We start from the raw sequence: 16,137 nt of genomic DNA on the forward strand, positions 1-16,137 counted from the left end.
TCCAATTAGTTTTTGATTTTCCTGTCCAAGTGCCCTCACTAATTATTATTTTTATTGCATTATGATCTGAGAAGGTTACATTTATTATTTCTGCTCTTTTGCATTTGTTTGCAATGATTCTATGCCCTATAACATGGTCAATCTTTGTGAATGTGCCATGTGCAGCTGAGAAGAAGGTGTATTCCTTTTTGTCCCTATTTATTTTCCTCCACATATCAATTAGATCTAATTTTTCTAGGACTTCATTCACCTCTCTTACCTATTTCTTATTTATTTTTTGGTTTGATTTATCTAGATCTGAAAGAGGAATATTTAGATCTCCCACTAGTATGGTTTTACTATCTATTTCCTTCTTGAGCTCTGCCAGTTTCTCCTTTATGAATTTGGGTGCTATGCCACTTGGTGCATACATATTGAGCAGTGTTATTTCCTCATTGTTTATACTACCTTTAATCAGGATGTAATGACCTTCCCTGTCTTTTTTAATCATATCTATTTTTACTTTGGCTTTGTCAGAAATCATAATAGCCACTCCTGCCTTCTTTTTCTCATTTGATGCCCAAAAGATTTTGCTCAAACCCTGAACCTTAAACTCCCCTCCCTTTTTTTGTTCTCCCCACTCCCCTGCTCCCCTTGGTTTATCCCTTCTAACTTTCTCAGAAGGGTAAGATAAGAGTTTTATTTCCCAATGGATAGTATAGCTACTCTTCCCTCTCCGGGTTGATTACACTGAGAGTAAGGTTTGATTATTACCTCTTTATGCTCTCTTCCTCTCCTTCTTATAATAGTATTTGTCCCCTCTCTCTCCCATGCCCTCTTTGTGTGTAATAGAATATTCTATTTTCTTATTCGCTCAAGTTTCTCTTGGTGTCCCCTGCTATTCACCCCCTCTTTCCCATCCCCCTTGCCATCTTAGATTATTTAGTGTTCCACCCTCACCCTGTTAATTATTCTTCTGATTACTATAATAGTGAATATTATAATAGTGATCCTGATTGGTGCTCCTTGATATTTGAATTGTTTCTTTCTGGCTTCTTGTAAGATTTTTTCTTTTGCTTGGAAACTCTTGAATTTTGCAATGATATTTCTTGGTGTTTTCCTTTCTTGATCGAATGCCGCAGGTGTTCTATGAATCCTTTCAATGTCTATATTGCTCTCTTGTTGTAGGACTTCAGGGCAATTTTGCTGAATTATTTCTGTTAGTATAGAGTCCAGGTTTTTATTAATTTCTGGTTTTTCTGGAAGACCGATTATTCTCAAATTGTCTCTTCTAGACCGGTTTTCTTGGTCTGTCACTCTCTCATTGAGATATTTCATGTTTCCTTCTATTTTTTCAGTCTTTTGGCTTTGTTTTATTTGTTCTTGTTGTCTTGAGAGATCATTAGTTTCTACTTGCTCAATTCTAGCCTTTAGGGATTGATTTTCGGCTATAATCTTTCGGTTTTCGGCCATAATCTTCTGGTTTTCGGCCATAATCTTCTGGTTTTCGGCCATAATCTTCTGGTATTCCTTTTCAATCTGGTCATTTCTTGTGTTCAATTTGCTTATCAGTTCATTTGGTTTCTGAGCCTCGCTTTCCAGTTGCAAGATCCTACCTTTTAAACTGTTATTTTCTTGCCAGATCTCTTCCATTTTCCTCAAAATCTCAGTTTTGAACTCTTCCATAGCTTGTGAGGAGTTTTCCTTATTTGGGGAGGGTCTGGATGGTTGTTTGTTCTCCTCCTCTGTTTGCTCGGTTGTCTGGATTTTCTCTGTGTAAAAGCTGTCGAGTGTTAAAGACTTCTTTTTTTTGTTATTATTCTTTCTCTTCTGAACTTCCTGTGACTGATTAGCCATCTTTAGCCCAGCAGCTTCTCAGGTTTATCCTCGCGCTCAGTGTCTGTCAGAGATCTATTAGCTCCTGAGGTCTGAGTTCTAGTTTTTTCCAAGGTAAAGCCCCCTGGTGGATTCCCTTGCTTGATCCTCTGCAGGAGGTTCCTTTACAAGTCTCAGGGAGCTACTTCCACAGTCGTATACCCGTCTGCACTGGTTCCCCACTTAGGCTTTAGTTCCTGGCTGTGTCTGCCTCCACCCACACCTCTGCTCAGCCGGCACTCTGCGCCCAGAGTCCTGCTCCCACGCGCGCTCAGATTTCGCGTGCGTTTTTGACTTAATGGGGTCCTAAGTCTAGCTGCTCTCAGGAACAGGTCCCGGAGCTGCCGATGACTCGATGGGTGCCCCAAACTTGCTCTATTTCTTTTTAGCTGTGTTTGGAGCTATAGGTGAGTGTGGAGGGGGTGGGGGTGGGGCGGTTGCTCAGCCCGCGATTGAGTGAGAGCCCTTTATAGCCTGGAAATGTCTCGATTCCACGTACCTTCCACGCTGTGCCCTGTTGTGGGGTTCCTCCGTTCGTCTGGACTTGTTTTTATGTCCCCTTGAGGAGTTTTGTGTGTTTTGGTCAGGAGAGGTTAAGAGCTGCTTTTTACTCTGCCGCCATCTTAACCCAGAAAAACCTCTTTAATTTTTTTTAAAACTTTTACCTTCTGTCTTAGAATCAATACTGGTTATTGATTCCAAGGCAAAAGAGTGGTAATGGCTAGGCAATGGGGATTAAGTGACTTTCCCAGGACAAAGCTAGGAAGTGTCTGAAGTCAGATTTGAACCCAGGACCTCCCATCTCTAGGCCTAGCTCTCAATCCACTGAGCCATCTAGCTACCCTCTCCCCACTTCTTTAACTTTTGCTTTAATTCTTGATAATTTTTCTCCTTTCCTTTATGTGGACTTTTGTTGAGTGACTGGGAAGTGTTGAGATGTTGAGGCATCAGTGTTGTGGTAACTAAAAAAATGCAAGATCCTTGGAAGAACTGGTAAGATAAGCCAGGAATTCTGGTTGGGGAGAAGGAGCACAATGAAGAGAGAAATCAAACCAGATAGCTGTATTTTCTTGATGCTAAAGGAAATGGGCCCTACTTAAAATTGGCTGACTTTGGGCTTTCTTTTCCTCCTTTTCTAACTCACCTTATCTCTGTATCTTTCATTTTCTCTACTATTAATATTGCAGTAACAACTACATTATTATGTGATACTATTTACTGGTATGTCATGAGTGGGAACATTAAACTGTTCAGCTTTATTAAGGCTTGAGTAATGTGTATTAATTATGACCACTTCACAGTTAATTTAAACTCTTACCTGACTTGTAGGGCACTAAGTGAAAGGAAATTGATACCCTGTTTCTTCTTTCCTTATTCTCCACAGCTAATATTACTAGATCACTATTTTTGTCCTCAGCTCTTCTTAGTAATGGATATGCCCTTCTACTTTACTGACATTACTTTCTCATTTCTTTTTTATAACTTTTAGCAAAATACTTTAACTTTATTATGCTGTTAATGTAAATGTTCAATTTTATGATTAGTGTGATTAGAAAATGAATGAAACATGTAGAGGCAACAGTAATGAAAATTGCTCATACTGACTGTCCTCCAAACATCTTTTATTCAGAGTTCTTATCTTAAGAAATAAACTTGTGAAGACCCCAGTTTTTCTGAACTATTAGCAGTCCCTTGGGCCCTGACTTCAGGAAAGTGATGATATGAACCAGCAGAAAATATGTATGAGTTTATTATCAAATATCTTAATCAGTAGGATTTTGGTCTGAGTACTGAAACATTATGGGAAGTAATTGATTCTCATTTTTATTTTTATCAGGTTTACTAAGAATTTGTCCCCTGACAAAATCAACCTGAGTACTCTGAAAGGGGAGGGACAACTGACCAATCTGGAGCTGGATGAAGAGGTTCTGCAGAATGTACTAGAACTTCCCACATGGTTAGCTATCACTCGGGTCTTCTGCAACAAGGCCTCTATCAGGGTGAGCCTGGGTATTAGACAGCTGATGACTTCCTTAGCTAAATAGTTTTACTTGGAAGGAAAACATTATTAATTCCCTTTTCCTTTTTTCTATCTCTTTCAGATCCAGTGGACAAAGCTGAAGACACACCCAATCTGTTTGGTAATAATAATAATAGTTGATGTAATGTTAAGGTTTTAAAGCATTTTTTCTCATAGTAACAGTGGCTAGAGTCACTGGTTTTATGTCAGTTTTATAGATGAGGAAACTGAGGCTGGGATATGGGAAGTACCTTGTCAGTGGTCACTCACCTAGATTGCATCAGACCTAGAATTTGAGCTCTTGTCTTTCTGTTCCAAGGCCAGTCTCTTTCCATTGCACCTTGCTGCCAGTCTATAACTGTACCTTTGGAAATGTAGTTCTTGTGTTTTATCTAATCAAATAAAGCATGTCAGCTAACTTTCTGAAAGAACTGGTTAAAGGTGGACAGGCTATGTCCATCTGATATTTTATGATGCCATGTTTTTTTTAATGCTGATCATTTAAAACCTAGGGTAGGTTCTGGAGGCTTAGAAGACCTTTCTGTGAATGAACAGGCCTCTTTCTAGTTTAAATCCCCCCCATATATAATTGGCTTCTCATTAACCCCTCTTTATTGCTCCCAGGGTCTGCAGGATTTTGTTTACCTTTTACCTTTCACCTTTCAGTGCTACCATTAGGTCTGATCTTTCCTTTGAATTTCTTATTACTGGAGTCTTCTTGCAGAATGGAAAATAGATTCACATGACTTTCTCTCCCTGCTATCACCAAATCAAACATACAATAGTTCCTTTAGAAACTACCCCCACACCTCCACCCCAAGGCTTTTTGTTGCTGGTTGCTACAGGGAAAAAGACAAGACTTAAAAATTACAAGGGTAGATAGAAAGTTATAGTTTATCTTAAAAGCCTAAAAACAAATGTAAAAGGACAGTCAGTTAGCTGTTTGTTAGTCTTAGTTCTGAAACCTCTACTCAAATCTTCCTCCTGGATATTGTCTTTAGAGTCATTTCAGATCCAGCATTTATTAAGTGTTGACTATTACAAGGCCCTATGAAGGATGCTAGGGACACAAAGACAAAAATTAAAAAAAAAAGAACCTCTCCTTAAGGTGCTTATCATCTCTTTGGAGGAGTCAGTGGTTAAACAGAGATATAAACATGATAATACTTGAGCAGAAAAAGAACTCAGATAGCTAGAGAGATCAATAAATATTCTCTGTAAGAAGTGGAACCTTAGTTGCACCTTGAAGGAAACTTAAGTGAGGAGGGTAAATTTTGCAGGCATTCGAAATGATCTGTGCAAAGTCTTGAAGGTGGAAGAGGAAATGCTGACATTAGACAATAATAAATAGGTTAGTTTTGCTGAAACAGATATTGTTTGAAGAGGAGTAATATAAAATAGTTCTGAAAATTAGGCCAGAGCTACCTTTCAACTTCCATACATTTTTTATTCTTAGGACTCAGTTTTCTTCTTTCTTTGACCAAAGAGGCCAATGAACTTCCATTCTTAATTACTTTAATTCTTTATTTGTAGGTCTCATGGAAGACAGTAAGTATTAAATGGTAGCCTGTTGTCCCCACAAAGGCATAAGTAAGATTCATTTACACTTCTGGGAAATCTTAGATCCTTTTCTCAATCTTTGTGCCTTCCTTTTGGGAATATAGTAGACTGCTGATGCTTCTTTTGGATTTTTTTGAAGACACTTTGACGGTTATTTGATTAGCCTAAGAGGTCTTTTTAGTAAAGTGGCTATAGCTAAAGAACAGAAATTAAGACTTCTGAATTTTCTAGTTTTGTATTGCCATTAGAATACATCATTATTTCAAGACTCTTTTGGACAGGAACAGGCAGTTAGTAGCATTTGGAATTGATACTAAGACAGGCAGAAGATAAGTGTTTAAAAAAAGATAATTTCTAAGGCAGGGATCTCAGTCCATTATGTAGTGGAATAAGCACTGAATCTGAATTTAGGACATTTTTTCTTGGCAACTTATTAGTGTATTATCTTGGGAAAGACATTTAACATCTCTTGCCATAGTTTCCTTATTTCTAAAAATTTCTAAAAATGAGTTTAATATTGCATCTAAGTGAGAGGAAGGAAGATAGAATTGGGTAATGCTGGGATTATTGAGCTAGGTATTTGGGAAACACAATGATGTCATAGAAAGAATGCTAGATTTGGAGTCAAGTCACTGGGTTCAAATCCCAGCCATTCTTCTTACTACCTTGTGACTTTGGGCAAGTTGCTTACCTGTGTGCCTAAGTTTCTTGATCTATCAGATGTGCCAGTTGTATTAGATGATCTCTAAGGTCCCTTCCAGCACCAAGTCTGGTGATCTTAAGATTTTTTAAATATTAGCATATGCTTTGCTGAGCATTCACTTCTAAATGGCTTTCCTTAGGAAAGATTTTAAAACCAAGCAAGTTAGAAAAAATTACAAAATGTAAAATAAATAATTTTGATTACATTAAACTAAAAAGTTTTTGTACAAACAAAACCAATGTTGCCAGAATTAGAAGGGAAGCAACAAATTGGGAAAAAATCTTTGTAACAAAAAACTCGGACAAACGTCTAATTACTCAGATATGTAAGAGCTAAATCAATTGTACAAAAAAAACAAGCCATTCCCCAATTGATAAATGGGCAAGGGATGTGAATAGGCAATTTTCAGATAAAGAAATCAAAACTATCAACAAACACATGAAAAAGTGTTCTAAATCTCTTATAATTAGAGAAATGGAAATCAAAAAAACTCTGAGGTACCACTTCACACCTAGCAGATTATCTGACATGACAGCAAAGGAAAGTGGTGAATGTTGGAGGGGATGTGGCAAAATTGGGACATTATTGCATTGCTGGTGGAGTTGTAAATTGATCCAATCATTCTGAATGGCAATTTGGAACTATGCCCAAAGGGCTTTAAAAGACTATCTGCCTTTTGATCCAGCCATAGCACTACTTGGTTTATACCCCAAAGAGATATTAAAGAAAAAGACTTGCACAAAAATATTTATAGCCTCGCTCTTTGTAGTGGCAAAAAATTGAAAAATAAGGGAATGCCCTTCGATTGGGGAATGGCTGAACAAATTGTGGTACCTGTTGGTGAAGGAATACTATTGTGCTCAAAGGAATAATGAACTGGAGGAATTCCATATGAAATGGAATGACCTCCAGAAATTGATGCAGAGTGAAAGGAGCAGATACAGGAGAACCTTGTATACAGAGACTGATATACTGTGGTACAATCGAACATAATGAACTTCTCTACTAACAGCAATTCAAGGAACCAGAGCAAGGCTGAGGGCCTTATGAGAAAGAAAACTAGCCACATTCAGAATAAGAACTGTTGGAGTTAAAACACAGAAGAAAAGCAACTGCTTGAGCACATGGGCTGATGGGGATATTATTGGGGATGTAGATGCTAAACGATAACTCTAGTCCAACTATCAATAATATAGAATTAGTTCTTAATCAATGATACATGTAAAACCCAGTGGAATTGTGCGTTGACTGCAGGGGTTGGGGGGGCATGGGGGAGAGGAAAAGAACATGAAATATGTAACTATGGGAAAATATTCAAAGGAAAAAAATTTAATAAGAAAAAAATAAAATAAATGGTTTTCCTTGCAGTGTCTGGATAAAGTGGAAGTAGAAATGAGAACATGTGAAGAGCCTCGGCCCCCCAATGGACAGTCTCCCATTGCCCTGGCTTCAGGGCAGAGGTCAGTTGCTCTGGATCCAGTTATTTCTGTAACATTCATTTCTGGCATTAGAAGTAGTGGGATGAATAAGCCAGGAGTATCCAATGTCAACTTTAGTAAACATGAAATGTCTGTTATGTTTAGGACACTATCCTTGGCCCTGCTTGGAGAAGTTACAGAGATAAAGTATGGTCCCTAACCTCATGGAGTTGACAAAATACTTTGATGATATGGCACATAAATAACTGTAGTGAAAAATGTTACAAAACAGTTCTTGATAGTAACAGACCATAATGCATCAAAAGAGTCTAAATCAGTTGCTTTGTATTGTTTAGGCAGTGATGGTGGGGGAATGAGGGAAGGCTTCATGGAATAGATGACATTTAAGCTGAGCCTTAAAAGATTGGTAGGTTTTAAGCAGGTTGAAGATGTCAAGGGAGAACATTCCTTGCATGAACAAAGAAATGGAGATAAGAAAGTACAAAATGAAAAGTAGTTCAATTTGGTTAGAGCACAAAACACATGAAAATAAGAGTGGTGTTACGTAAGTCTGGAAAGGTAAGATTGTAGTACAGAAATATTAGAAGCTTTCCCAATAAAGTAAGGATGTTCCCACTCCTGACTATTATTTACATATACCATAAAACAGAAAGAAATTAAAAGCAAGAACATTGGGTTCTCTCAGTAGGAGGTGGGTATTTGTCAGATGTGGTTTCAGTTTTGGTTGGTTGGATTAACTTTTTTGTATTTATATGGTAGAATTAAATGTGCGTGTCTGTGCATATATATGTGTGTGTGCACACATTGTGAAAAACAAGAATATACAGAAATGACTTATGTTGTAAAAACAAAATAGGACTTTTTTTTTTAAAGAAAGGATCTTGTCAAATTGTGGAGGGTCTTGCTGTCCAGGCTAAGGATTATGGACTTGATTTGATATATGTTAGGAGACCACTGAAGAATTTTGAAAGGAGTCATATTATCAGATTTGAGTGTAAAGGAGATTAATCTGGTGGGAAGACCTTTTAGTACTTACTGCAAAAGTCTAGATGAGTGGTAATGAGGACCTAGAGCATAGTGATGGTAATAAAAATAAAAAAGAAGGCACAGATTTGAGAGTTTGCAAAGGCAAGATCAACAGAATTGAATATGGGAAACTAGGTAAAGAAATGGGGTGATCCAAAGGGAGTGGGAGGAGAAAAGATTTTGGGGGAAGGTTTACTTATATTGGACAGGTTTAAGACCAAGTATATGTAAAGCAGAACTACATACTCAGTAAAAAGCTCTTATGGCATTGTCCCTTCTATTTCCTTTTATCTTTCACCATAGAAATATAGAAATGTTGTTTTGAAAGTGTCTTGCAAAGTAGAGTAGTAATGAATATAGGTTAGACTTCAAGAAATGGAGCTACTCCATTGTTGGTATACTTTCTGGTGTCCTTATGTTTAAAGAGGATGTCTTCTTTTTTAATATCCTATAGAAACCTAATGCTTCCTTCTTTTTATTAGTTTCTTCTTCAGGCCTGTGATGCCCATTGTCCAACAATATCTAGTTTATTATTGAAGGAGCACTGCTTTGAAGACTGGAAATAGTCTCTTTTAGTTCACTCATCTTTCAGGTTGGAGGAAAATGCATTCAGGTTATCTTGATCCTTTGATTGTTCTGTCTCATTGTTTACAGTGAGTATGGCTTTGCTGAGAAGGTAGTGGAGGGCATGTTCATTATCGTTAATTCTATCACCATCAAGATTCACTCCAAGGCCTTTCATGCCTCTTTCGAGTTGTGGCAGCTCCAGGGCTACAGCGTTAACCCTAATTGGCAGCAGAGTGACCTTCGCCTCACCCGCATCACTGACCCCCACCGAGGAGAGGTGACAACCTTTAAGGGGAATGGGAGGAGAACTGAAATAAGAGTAATCCTTGTTCATTTTTAAGGATAATAATCCTTTTGATTTTTAAAATTCTTTCTAATGCTTTCTACCACCAAAACATTTTTTCCTTTATTTCATGGCCTTTTTAGGGTATGCTTATTAATGAAAAGCTCCTTCTTTTTGACAAAACAGATCTGTGGATACAAGACAGTCTCAAAAATGTCCTCTAGCAGGATAGCAGCCCCTCCATTTTGAGTAGTCCATTGGTATAGTCCTTTAGAATCCAGGGTCATTTCCACCTCATCATGAGGTACCAGAGTAGGACTTATGTGAAGGAAACAAAAACATTAAATAAAATCCAAAATGGTCATATCTAAAAACATATATTCTAAATTATTAAAAAAGTTTTTTTAGAATGTAAATATCAACCTCGGTTTTGATGCCAGCAAATTTGCCCTTTATTCTTTTCCTGCAATTCTGGGTGTTCCAGTCAGTTGCCTTCTGGAGCTCTGCTCAATTGAAGGTGGTGGGAGTTTCTGTTCTTTGTTTGCTTAATGGTCTTAGTCTTACTGCCCTCTTTTGGTCAGTTTGGTCATCAGCATTCTAAGAGAATGTTTTCTCCCAGGTTCTGACATTTAAGGAGCTAACATGGCAGACTCTTCGAATTGAGGCAGATGCCACTGACAACGGTGATCAAGATCCACTCACTACTCCACTGAGGCTCATTACCAACCAGGGCAGGATCCAAATAGCCCTTAAGAGAAGAGTGAGTATCTTTTTCCACATAACAGTTTCCTTTTCCCATTTTCATGGACAGCCTTGGAAGTAAATAACTTCTTTTTCTTATATTTGGGTTTGACATCTAGAATTACGCTATCATAGGCCTGTTATGTAGTGTTATGGCATAGACTAGTTTACTCTTCTGTGGTCTAGGAGTTCTATGAACTTTTTTTTTAAGTAATTTGATATCTGTTTCAATATAACTGGTTTCCTTTGTAATTATTTATAATCTATATTTTATTTTATGCATTTAAAAACATTATATTGTGAAGGGATTCGTAGGTTTTGCCAGATTATTAAAGTAGTCTATTTTTTTTTAAACCCTTGTACTTCGGTGTATTGCCTCATAGGTGGAAGATTGGTAAGGGTGGGCAATGGGGGTCAAGTGACTTGCCCAGGGTCACACAGCTGGGAAGTGGCTGAGGCCGGGTTTGAACCTAGGACCTCCTGTCTCTAGGCCTGACTCTCACTCCACTGAGCTACGCAGCTGCCCCCTAAAGTAGTCTATTGACACAAAAAAGATTAGGAACCTCTGCTTTAGAGCAGCTGACTCAGTCCCTGAGAAATTCAGTTTCATTGCTTCTTAGTAAGCAGTGAAAACATTAGAAAATTCAAGAATTACAGAATATGAGTGTTAGAAGGGACTTCAGTAGCCATCTGCTCCAAAACATAAAAGCATCTCCCATTTTAATATATCTGATACGTGTTGATCTAACTTCTGCTTAAAGATATCCAAGGAGGAGGAACCCACTACCTCTCATGGATATTTATTTCACTTTTAGATAGCTCTAAATGTTGGAAAATTTTTCTTGATATCAAGCCTAAATTTGGCCTCTTTGCAATTTCAATACATAGCTCCTACTTTATAGCCCTCTGAGGCTAATCAGAACAAGAGCAATCCCTCTTCCACATGACATCCCTTCAGATGTTTGAAAGCAGTTATCATGGATCCTTGAGTCTTCTTTTTTCTGGGCTTTAGCCATTTCCTTCAACTAATTTTCATATATGATTCCACACCCTCTACTATCCTTCAACTTATCATTGTCTTGATTAAATTGCATGTTGTACAGAACTAAATACAGTGGCCTAGATGAAGTCTAACCAGGATGGGATATAGTGGGATTATCTGTTACCTCCTTATTCCTGGAAGCTATGTTTCTCTTCATGCAATTCAAGATAAAATTAGCTTTTTTGACTATACATAGGACCACTGACTCATATTGAATTTGCAGTCAATAAACTTCCCCAGATTTTTTTTAGAATATTGTTTTTTACTGTGAAGTTGATTTTTTTTATACCTAAGTACAAGACTTTATATGTATTTCTACTGAATTTCATCATCTAGATTCAACCCAGTACTCTAGCTTCGTCAAGACTCTTTTGGATCCTGATTTTCATTTACTATGTTAGTTGTCCCAGCTTTGTGTCATTGGCAAATTTGATGACAAAGATTTTCAAAAAGCTAGTTCCTCCAAAGAGAGGTAGATTGTTTGGGAAAGGCCTAGATGCACGGGAGATGAGAAACACGCACCTAGGGCCCTTCTCAGGACCAGCAAAGCACAAAACCCTTGGGCTTTTCAAACCAAGTTCATTTTATTAATTTGTTTTTTTGTTAATTTTTATTATTTATTATTTTAATTTTTAATTTTGTTAATTATAAAGGGATAGGGTAGGAAGGATCCTAAAACTACAGATCTAAGCTTCACCCAACTTGAACACACCTTGCAAGAGGTACTCTACTATTGCTTCTTTAAGCCCTGCCTATCCACTTGCTGTTCTTACTTACAACCCAAAAGCTATCTGACTATCTATTGATCTAACTACCCAAATTGTCTTTAAGAAGAGAGTCAGGGAGCAGCTGAGTAACTTGGTGGATTGAGAACTAGGCCTAGAGACGGGAGGTCCTAGGTTCAAATCTGGCCTCAGACACTTCCTAGCTGTGTGACCCTGGGCAAGTCACTTAACCTCCATTGCCTAGCCCTTATCACTCTTTTGCTTTGGAACTGATACACAGTATTGACTCCCAGATGGAAGGTAAGGGTTGGAAGGAAGGAAGGAAAGAAGAAAGAAAAGAAAAGAGAAGAGAAGAGAAGAGAAGAGAAGAGAAGAGAAGAGAAGAGAAGAGAAAAGAAAAGAAAAGAAAAGAAAAGAAAAGAAAAGAAAATAAAAGAAAAGAAAAGAAGCCAGGGTTGGCTTCATAGGTAACCCAGAGTCCCAGGTGATAAACCTTTGGGATTACCTTAGGCAAGTGGATCTCTGACTGGTAGCTTTCAAACAGATTGATCTCTCTGTACTCCAGGGAACAGACAGTCTTCTCCAAGGCAAATTCTCCAACTCATGAATCCCTAAATCTTTCCACAAGATTAGGTTTTCCCAGGGGAATGCAAGATCCTCCTTTCCTTTCCTCTTAAAGATAATCCATACTTTTCCCTTATCTCTTACTTACTCCTATACTAGGCAATGGGGGTTAAGTGATTTGCCCAGGGTGACACAGCTGGGAAGTGTCTGAGGTTAGATTTAAACCTAGGCCTTCCTGTCTCTAAGCCTGGCTCTCAATCCACTGAGCCACCTGCCTGCCCCCTGCCATTATACTCTTATATTCATCCTCTATTAACCTTTCCTTGCTTCCATCATTCTATACATTTATATTTCATTTGAGTTAATGGGTAATTTCCCTGACATCCATTTTAGTCTTCTCAGACAAACCCTTTTTTCTTCCTCCTTAAAATCATTTCTCTTTGTGCCTTCAGAATTTCTTTCTTAAGCATCTTCTGGGCTAACTTCCTCCAAAACACTTTAGTCCCTGGGAATCTATCTTTTCTCTCAACTCTTTAAATTCTTTTTTTTTAAGTTAATTTATTTATTTAGAATATTTTTCCATGGTTAAATGATTCATATTCTTTCCCACCCCTCTTCCCTCCCTCCTCCCAGAGCTGACAAGCAATTCCACTGGGCTAGATATGTATCATTGTTCAAAACCTATTTCCATATTATTTATATTTGCAATAGAATGATCTTTTAAAGCCAAAAGCCAAAATCCCAATCATATCCCCACCATACCACATGATTAATCATATGTTTTTCTTCTGTGTTTCTATTTCCCACAGTTCTTTCTCTAGACATGGATAGTATTCTTTCTCATAAGTCCCTCAGGATTGTCCTGGATCATTGCATTGCTATTAGTAGCAAAGTCTGTTACATTTGATTGTCCCACAGTATTTCAGTTACTGTGTACAGTGTTCTGGTTCTTATTTCATTCCGCATCAGTTCGTGGAGGTCTTTCCAGTTCACATAGCAATCCTCCAGTTTATCATTTGTTCAGTCATTCCCAATGGAGGGACACCCCCTCATTTTCCAATTTTTTACCAACTAAGAGCTCAGCTATGAATATTTTTGTACAAACATTTTTCCTTATTATCTTTTTGGGGTACAAACCCAGCAGTGGGATGGTTGGATTAATGGGCAGCATTCTTTTAAAGGCCTTTCGGCATGATTCCAAATTGCCTTCCAGAATGGTTGGATCAATTCACAACTCCACTAGCAATGCATTAATGTCCCAATTTTGCTACATCCCCTCCAACATTTATCATTTTGCTTTGCTGTCATATTGGCCAATCTGCTAGGTGTGAGGTGGTACACACCTAGTTGTTTTGATTTGCATTTCAGGAGGGATTTAGAACACTTTTTCATGTGTTTGTTGATAGTCTTAATTTTTTTCCTCTGAAAATTACCTATTCGTATCCCTTGACCATTTGTCAATTGGGGAATAACTTGATTTTTGGTAAATTTGACTTAGTTCTTTATATATTTGAGAAATTAAACCTTTCTCAGAGAGTTCTGTAATGAATTTTTTTCCCCACTTTGTTGCTTCCCTTCTAATTATGATTGCATTGGTTTCGTTTGTACAAAATCTTTTAAATTTAATATAATCAAAGTCATTCATTTTGCATTTTGTAATGTTCTCTATCTCTTTCTTGGTCTTAAATTCCTTCCTTTCCCATAGATCTGACAGGTATACTATTCTATGTTCACCTAATTTATTTATTATTTCGCTCTTTATATGTAAGTCATTTATCCATTTTGAATTTATCTTGGTATAGGGTATGAGTTGTTGATCTTAACCTGATTTTCCCCATACTGTTTTCAACTCTAAATTCTTGAGGAAAGAGAAGCCAAACTTCTTAAAAGAGCTGATAAATCTTTCTCTTTCTTACTTGTTCTCTTTATTTTCTTTCAGGAACTCAGTAGGTCAGGAAGAATGAAATTTACCTCAAATAATGCCTCTTTTACCCTTCCACACTGTCCCCAAGATCTTGCCAACAAAAGCAACTCCTCTCACTGAATATAGCTTCCATGTGACTTGATTAATGTTTAAAGAAACTCAATTTTATATCAGGGGAAGGAACTTATGAGTAATTTGCCTTGCACCTTGCCTAGAGCAAAGAGATGAAATGTTTTTTCCTTCTTCAGAGGTCTACTATATGTCATTTATAGGGATGGTTCTGATTATAATTTTTAAAAATAAATTTTAATCATTCCCAAAGTTAAAATCAACATAAAACTTGTCTGGGGGGCAGCTGGGTAGCTCAGTGGAGTGAGAGTCAGGCCTAGAGACAGGAGGTCCTAGGTTCAAACCCTGCCTCAGCCACTTCCCAGCTGTGTGACCCTGGGCAGGTCACTTGACCCCCATTGCCCACCCTTACCAATCTTCCACCTATGAGACAGTGCACCGAAGTACAAGGGTTTAAAAAAAAAAACAAAAACAAAAAAAACTTGTCTGGGAAACTTGTCTGAATGTGACTACCATGTTTAAAGGTTAAAAATTAAAGGGTTAGGGGCAGCTGGGTAGCTCAGTGGATTGAGAGCCAGGTCTAGAGATGGGAGGTCCTAGGTTCAAATCTAGCCTCAGACACTTCCTAGCTGTGTGACCCTGGGCAAGTCACTTGACCCCCATTGCCTACCCTTACCACTCTTCTGCCTTGGAGCCAATACACAGTATTGACTCCAAGACGGAAGGTAAGGGTTTTAAAAAAAAAATTAAAGGGTTAGACTAAATTTGTAAGATTGTGGTTGCCAGGAATTATTACTCATTAGAATGACTTTTTTATGGTAGTTTATTTACAAAAGGAGAAAGAGTGAAAGTAAGGAAATCAGAGAGATTACTCCAGCCTGGTCTGAACCAGGCAGGGTGTCAGAGGTCCCAGCAAAGGGGGCCCAGAGGTAAATTAAACAAGGGTTTTAGCCACGAGGCCTCCTTGTGTTCTCCAAAGGCTAATATATTACTCTAGGAAAACCAGGAAAAGGAAGTCAGCTTTTTTCACTCACTGACGTGGCAATTCTAAGGGAAAATTCAAGAGCAGTCCAAAGTTCCAAGCAGGAGCTCCTCCAGGGTCAAATTGAAGGCCCAAGACCCCCTCACAGGAAGTTCTTGCCACTTTTAAAGACCATTCCTTTCATCACTTCCTGTGCCTTCCTTTCACTTTACGTGGTCCTGTTACAGCTAAAGCTTTGCTTAGGATTGTCCAGGGGGCAGTCAGTCGATTCTGATTCGTTACCCACTATCACACACGTGGGTCACAGACCTCCCCTACTTAAGGATAAGTGGGGTTTATATGCTTTTGGTGATTAAATCGAAAAATGGGCAGGGGAGAGTTAATCCTATCTTTACACATGTATCTGTAACCCTTGAATTTTTAGATAATATTGTCTAAATATTAATTTTAGAACTAATTTTTAGAATAATATCTAATATTTAGACACTATTGTCTCCACTAATTGCCAAATATAGACTCTTTTATACTAAGGCATATTCCAGCAATGAAACTTGAGCTGTATACAATACAATGTATATATAACCTGAATCTGCAAATATTCTGAAGAACAATTACATTTGAAAAGTTTTTCTTTGTAA

At 37.9% G+C, this 16,137-nt stretch overlaps 1 protein-coding gene across 1 annotated transcript in view; it reads left to right on the top strand.

The window, feature by feature from the left end:
• The window catches only part of UHRF1BP1 (UHRF1 binding protein 1), a 93,972-nt gene that overhangs the window by 37,412 nt on the left and 40,423 nt on the right, over nucleotides 1-16,137 (top strand). The window contains exons 2-6 of the mRNA XM_044675282.1: nucleotides 3,692-3,854; nucleotides 3,957-3,995; nucleotides 7,506-7,597; nucleotides 9,257-9,446; nucleotides 10,072-10,212. Coding sequence (XP_044531217.1) covers nucleotides 3,692-3,854; nucleotides 3,957-3,995; nucleotides 7,506-7,597; nucleotides 9,257-9,446; nucleotides 10,072-10,212 — 625 coding nt within the window. The remainder of the gene's footprint in view (nucleotides 1-3,691; nucleotides 3,855-3,956; nucleotides 3,996-7,505; nucleotides 7,598-9,256; nucleotides 9,447-10,071; nucleotides 10,213-16,137) is intronic.

Source organism: Gracilinanus agilis, chromosome 4, assembly GCF_016433145.1.
Source record: "Gracilinanus agilis isolate LMUSP501 chromosome 4, AgileGrace, whole genome shotgun sequence".
Classification (NCBI taxonomy): Eukaryota; Metazoa; Chordata; class Mammalia; order Didelphimorphia; family Didelphidae; genus Gracilinanus; species Gracilinanus agilis.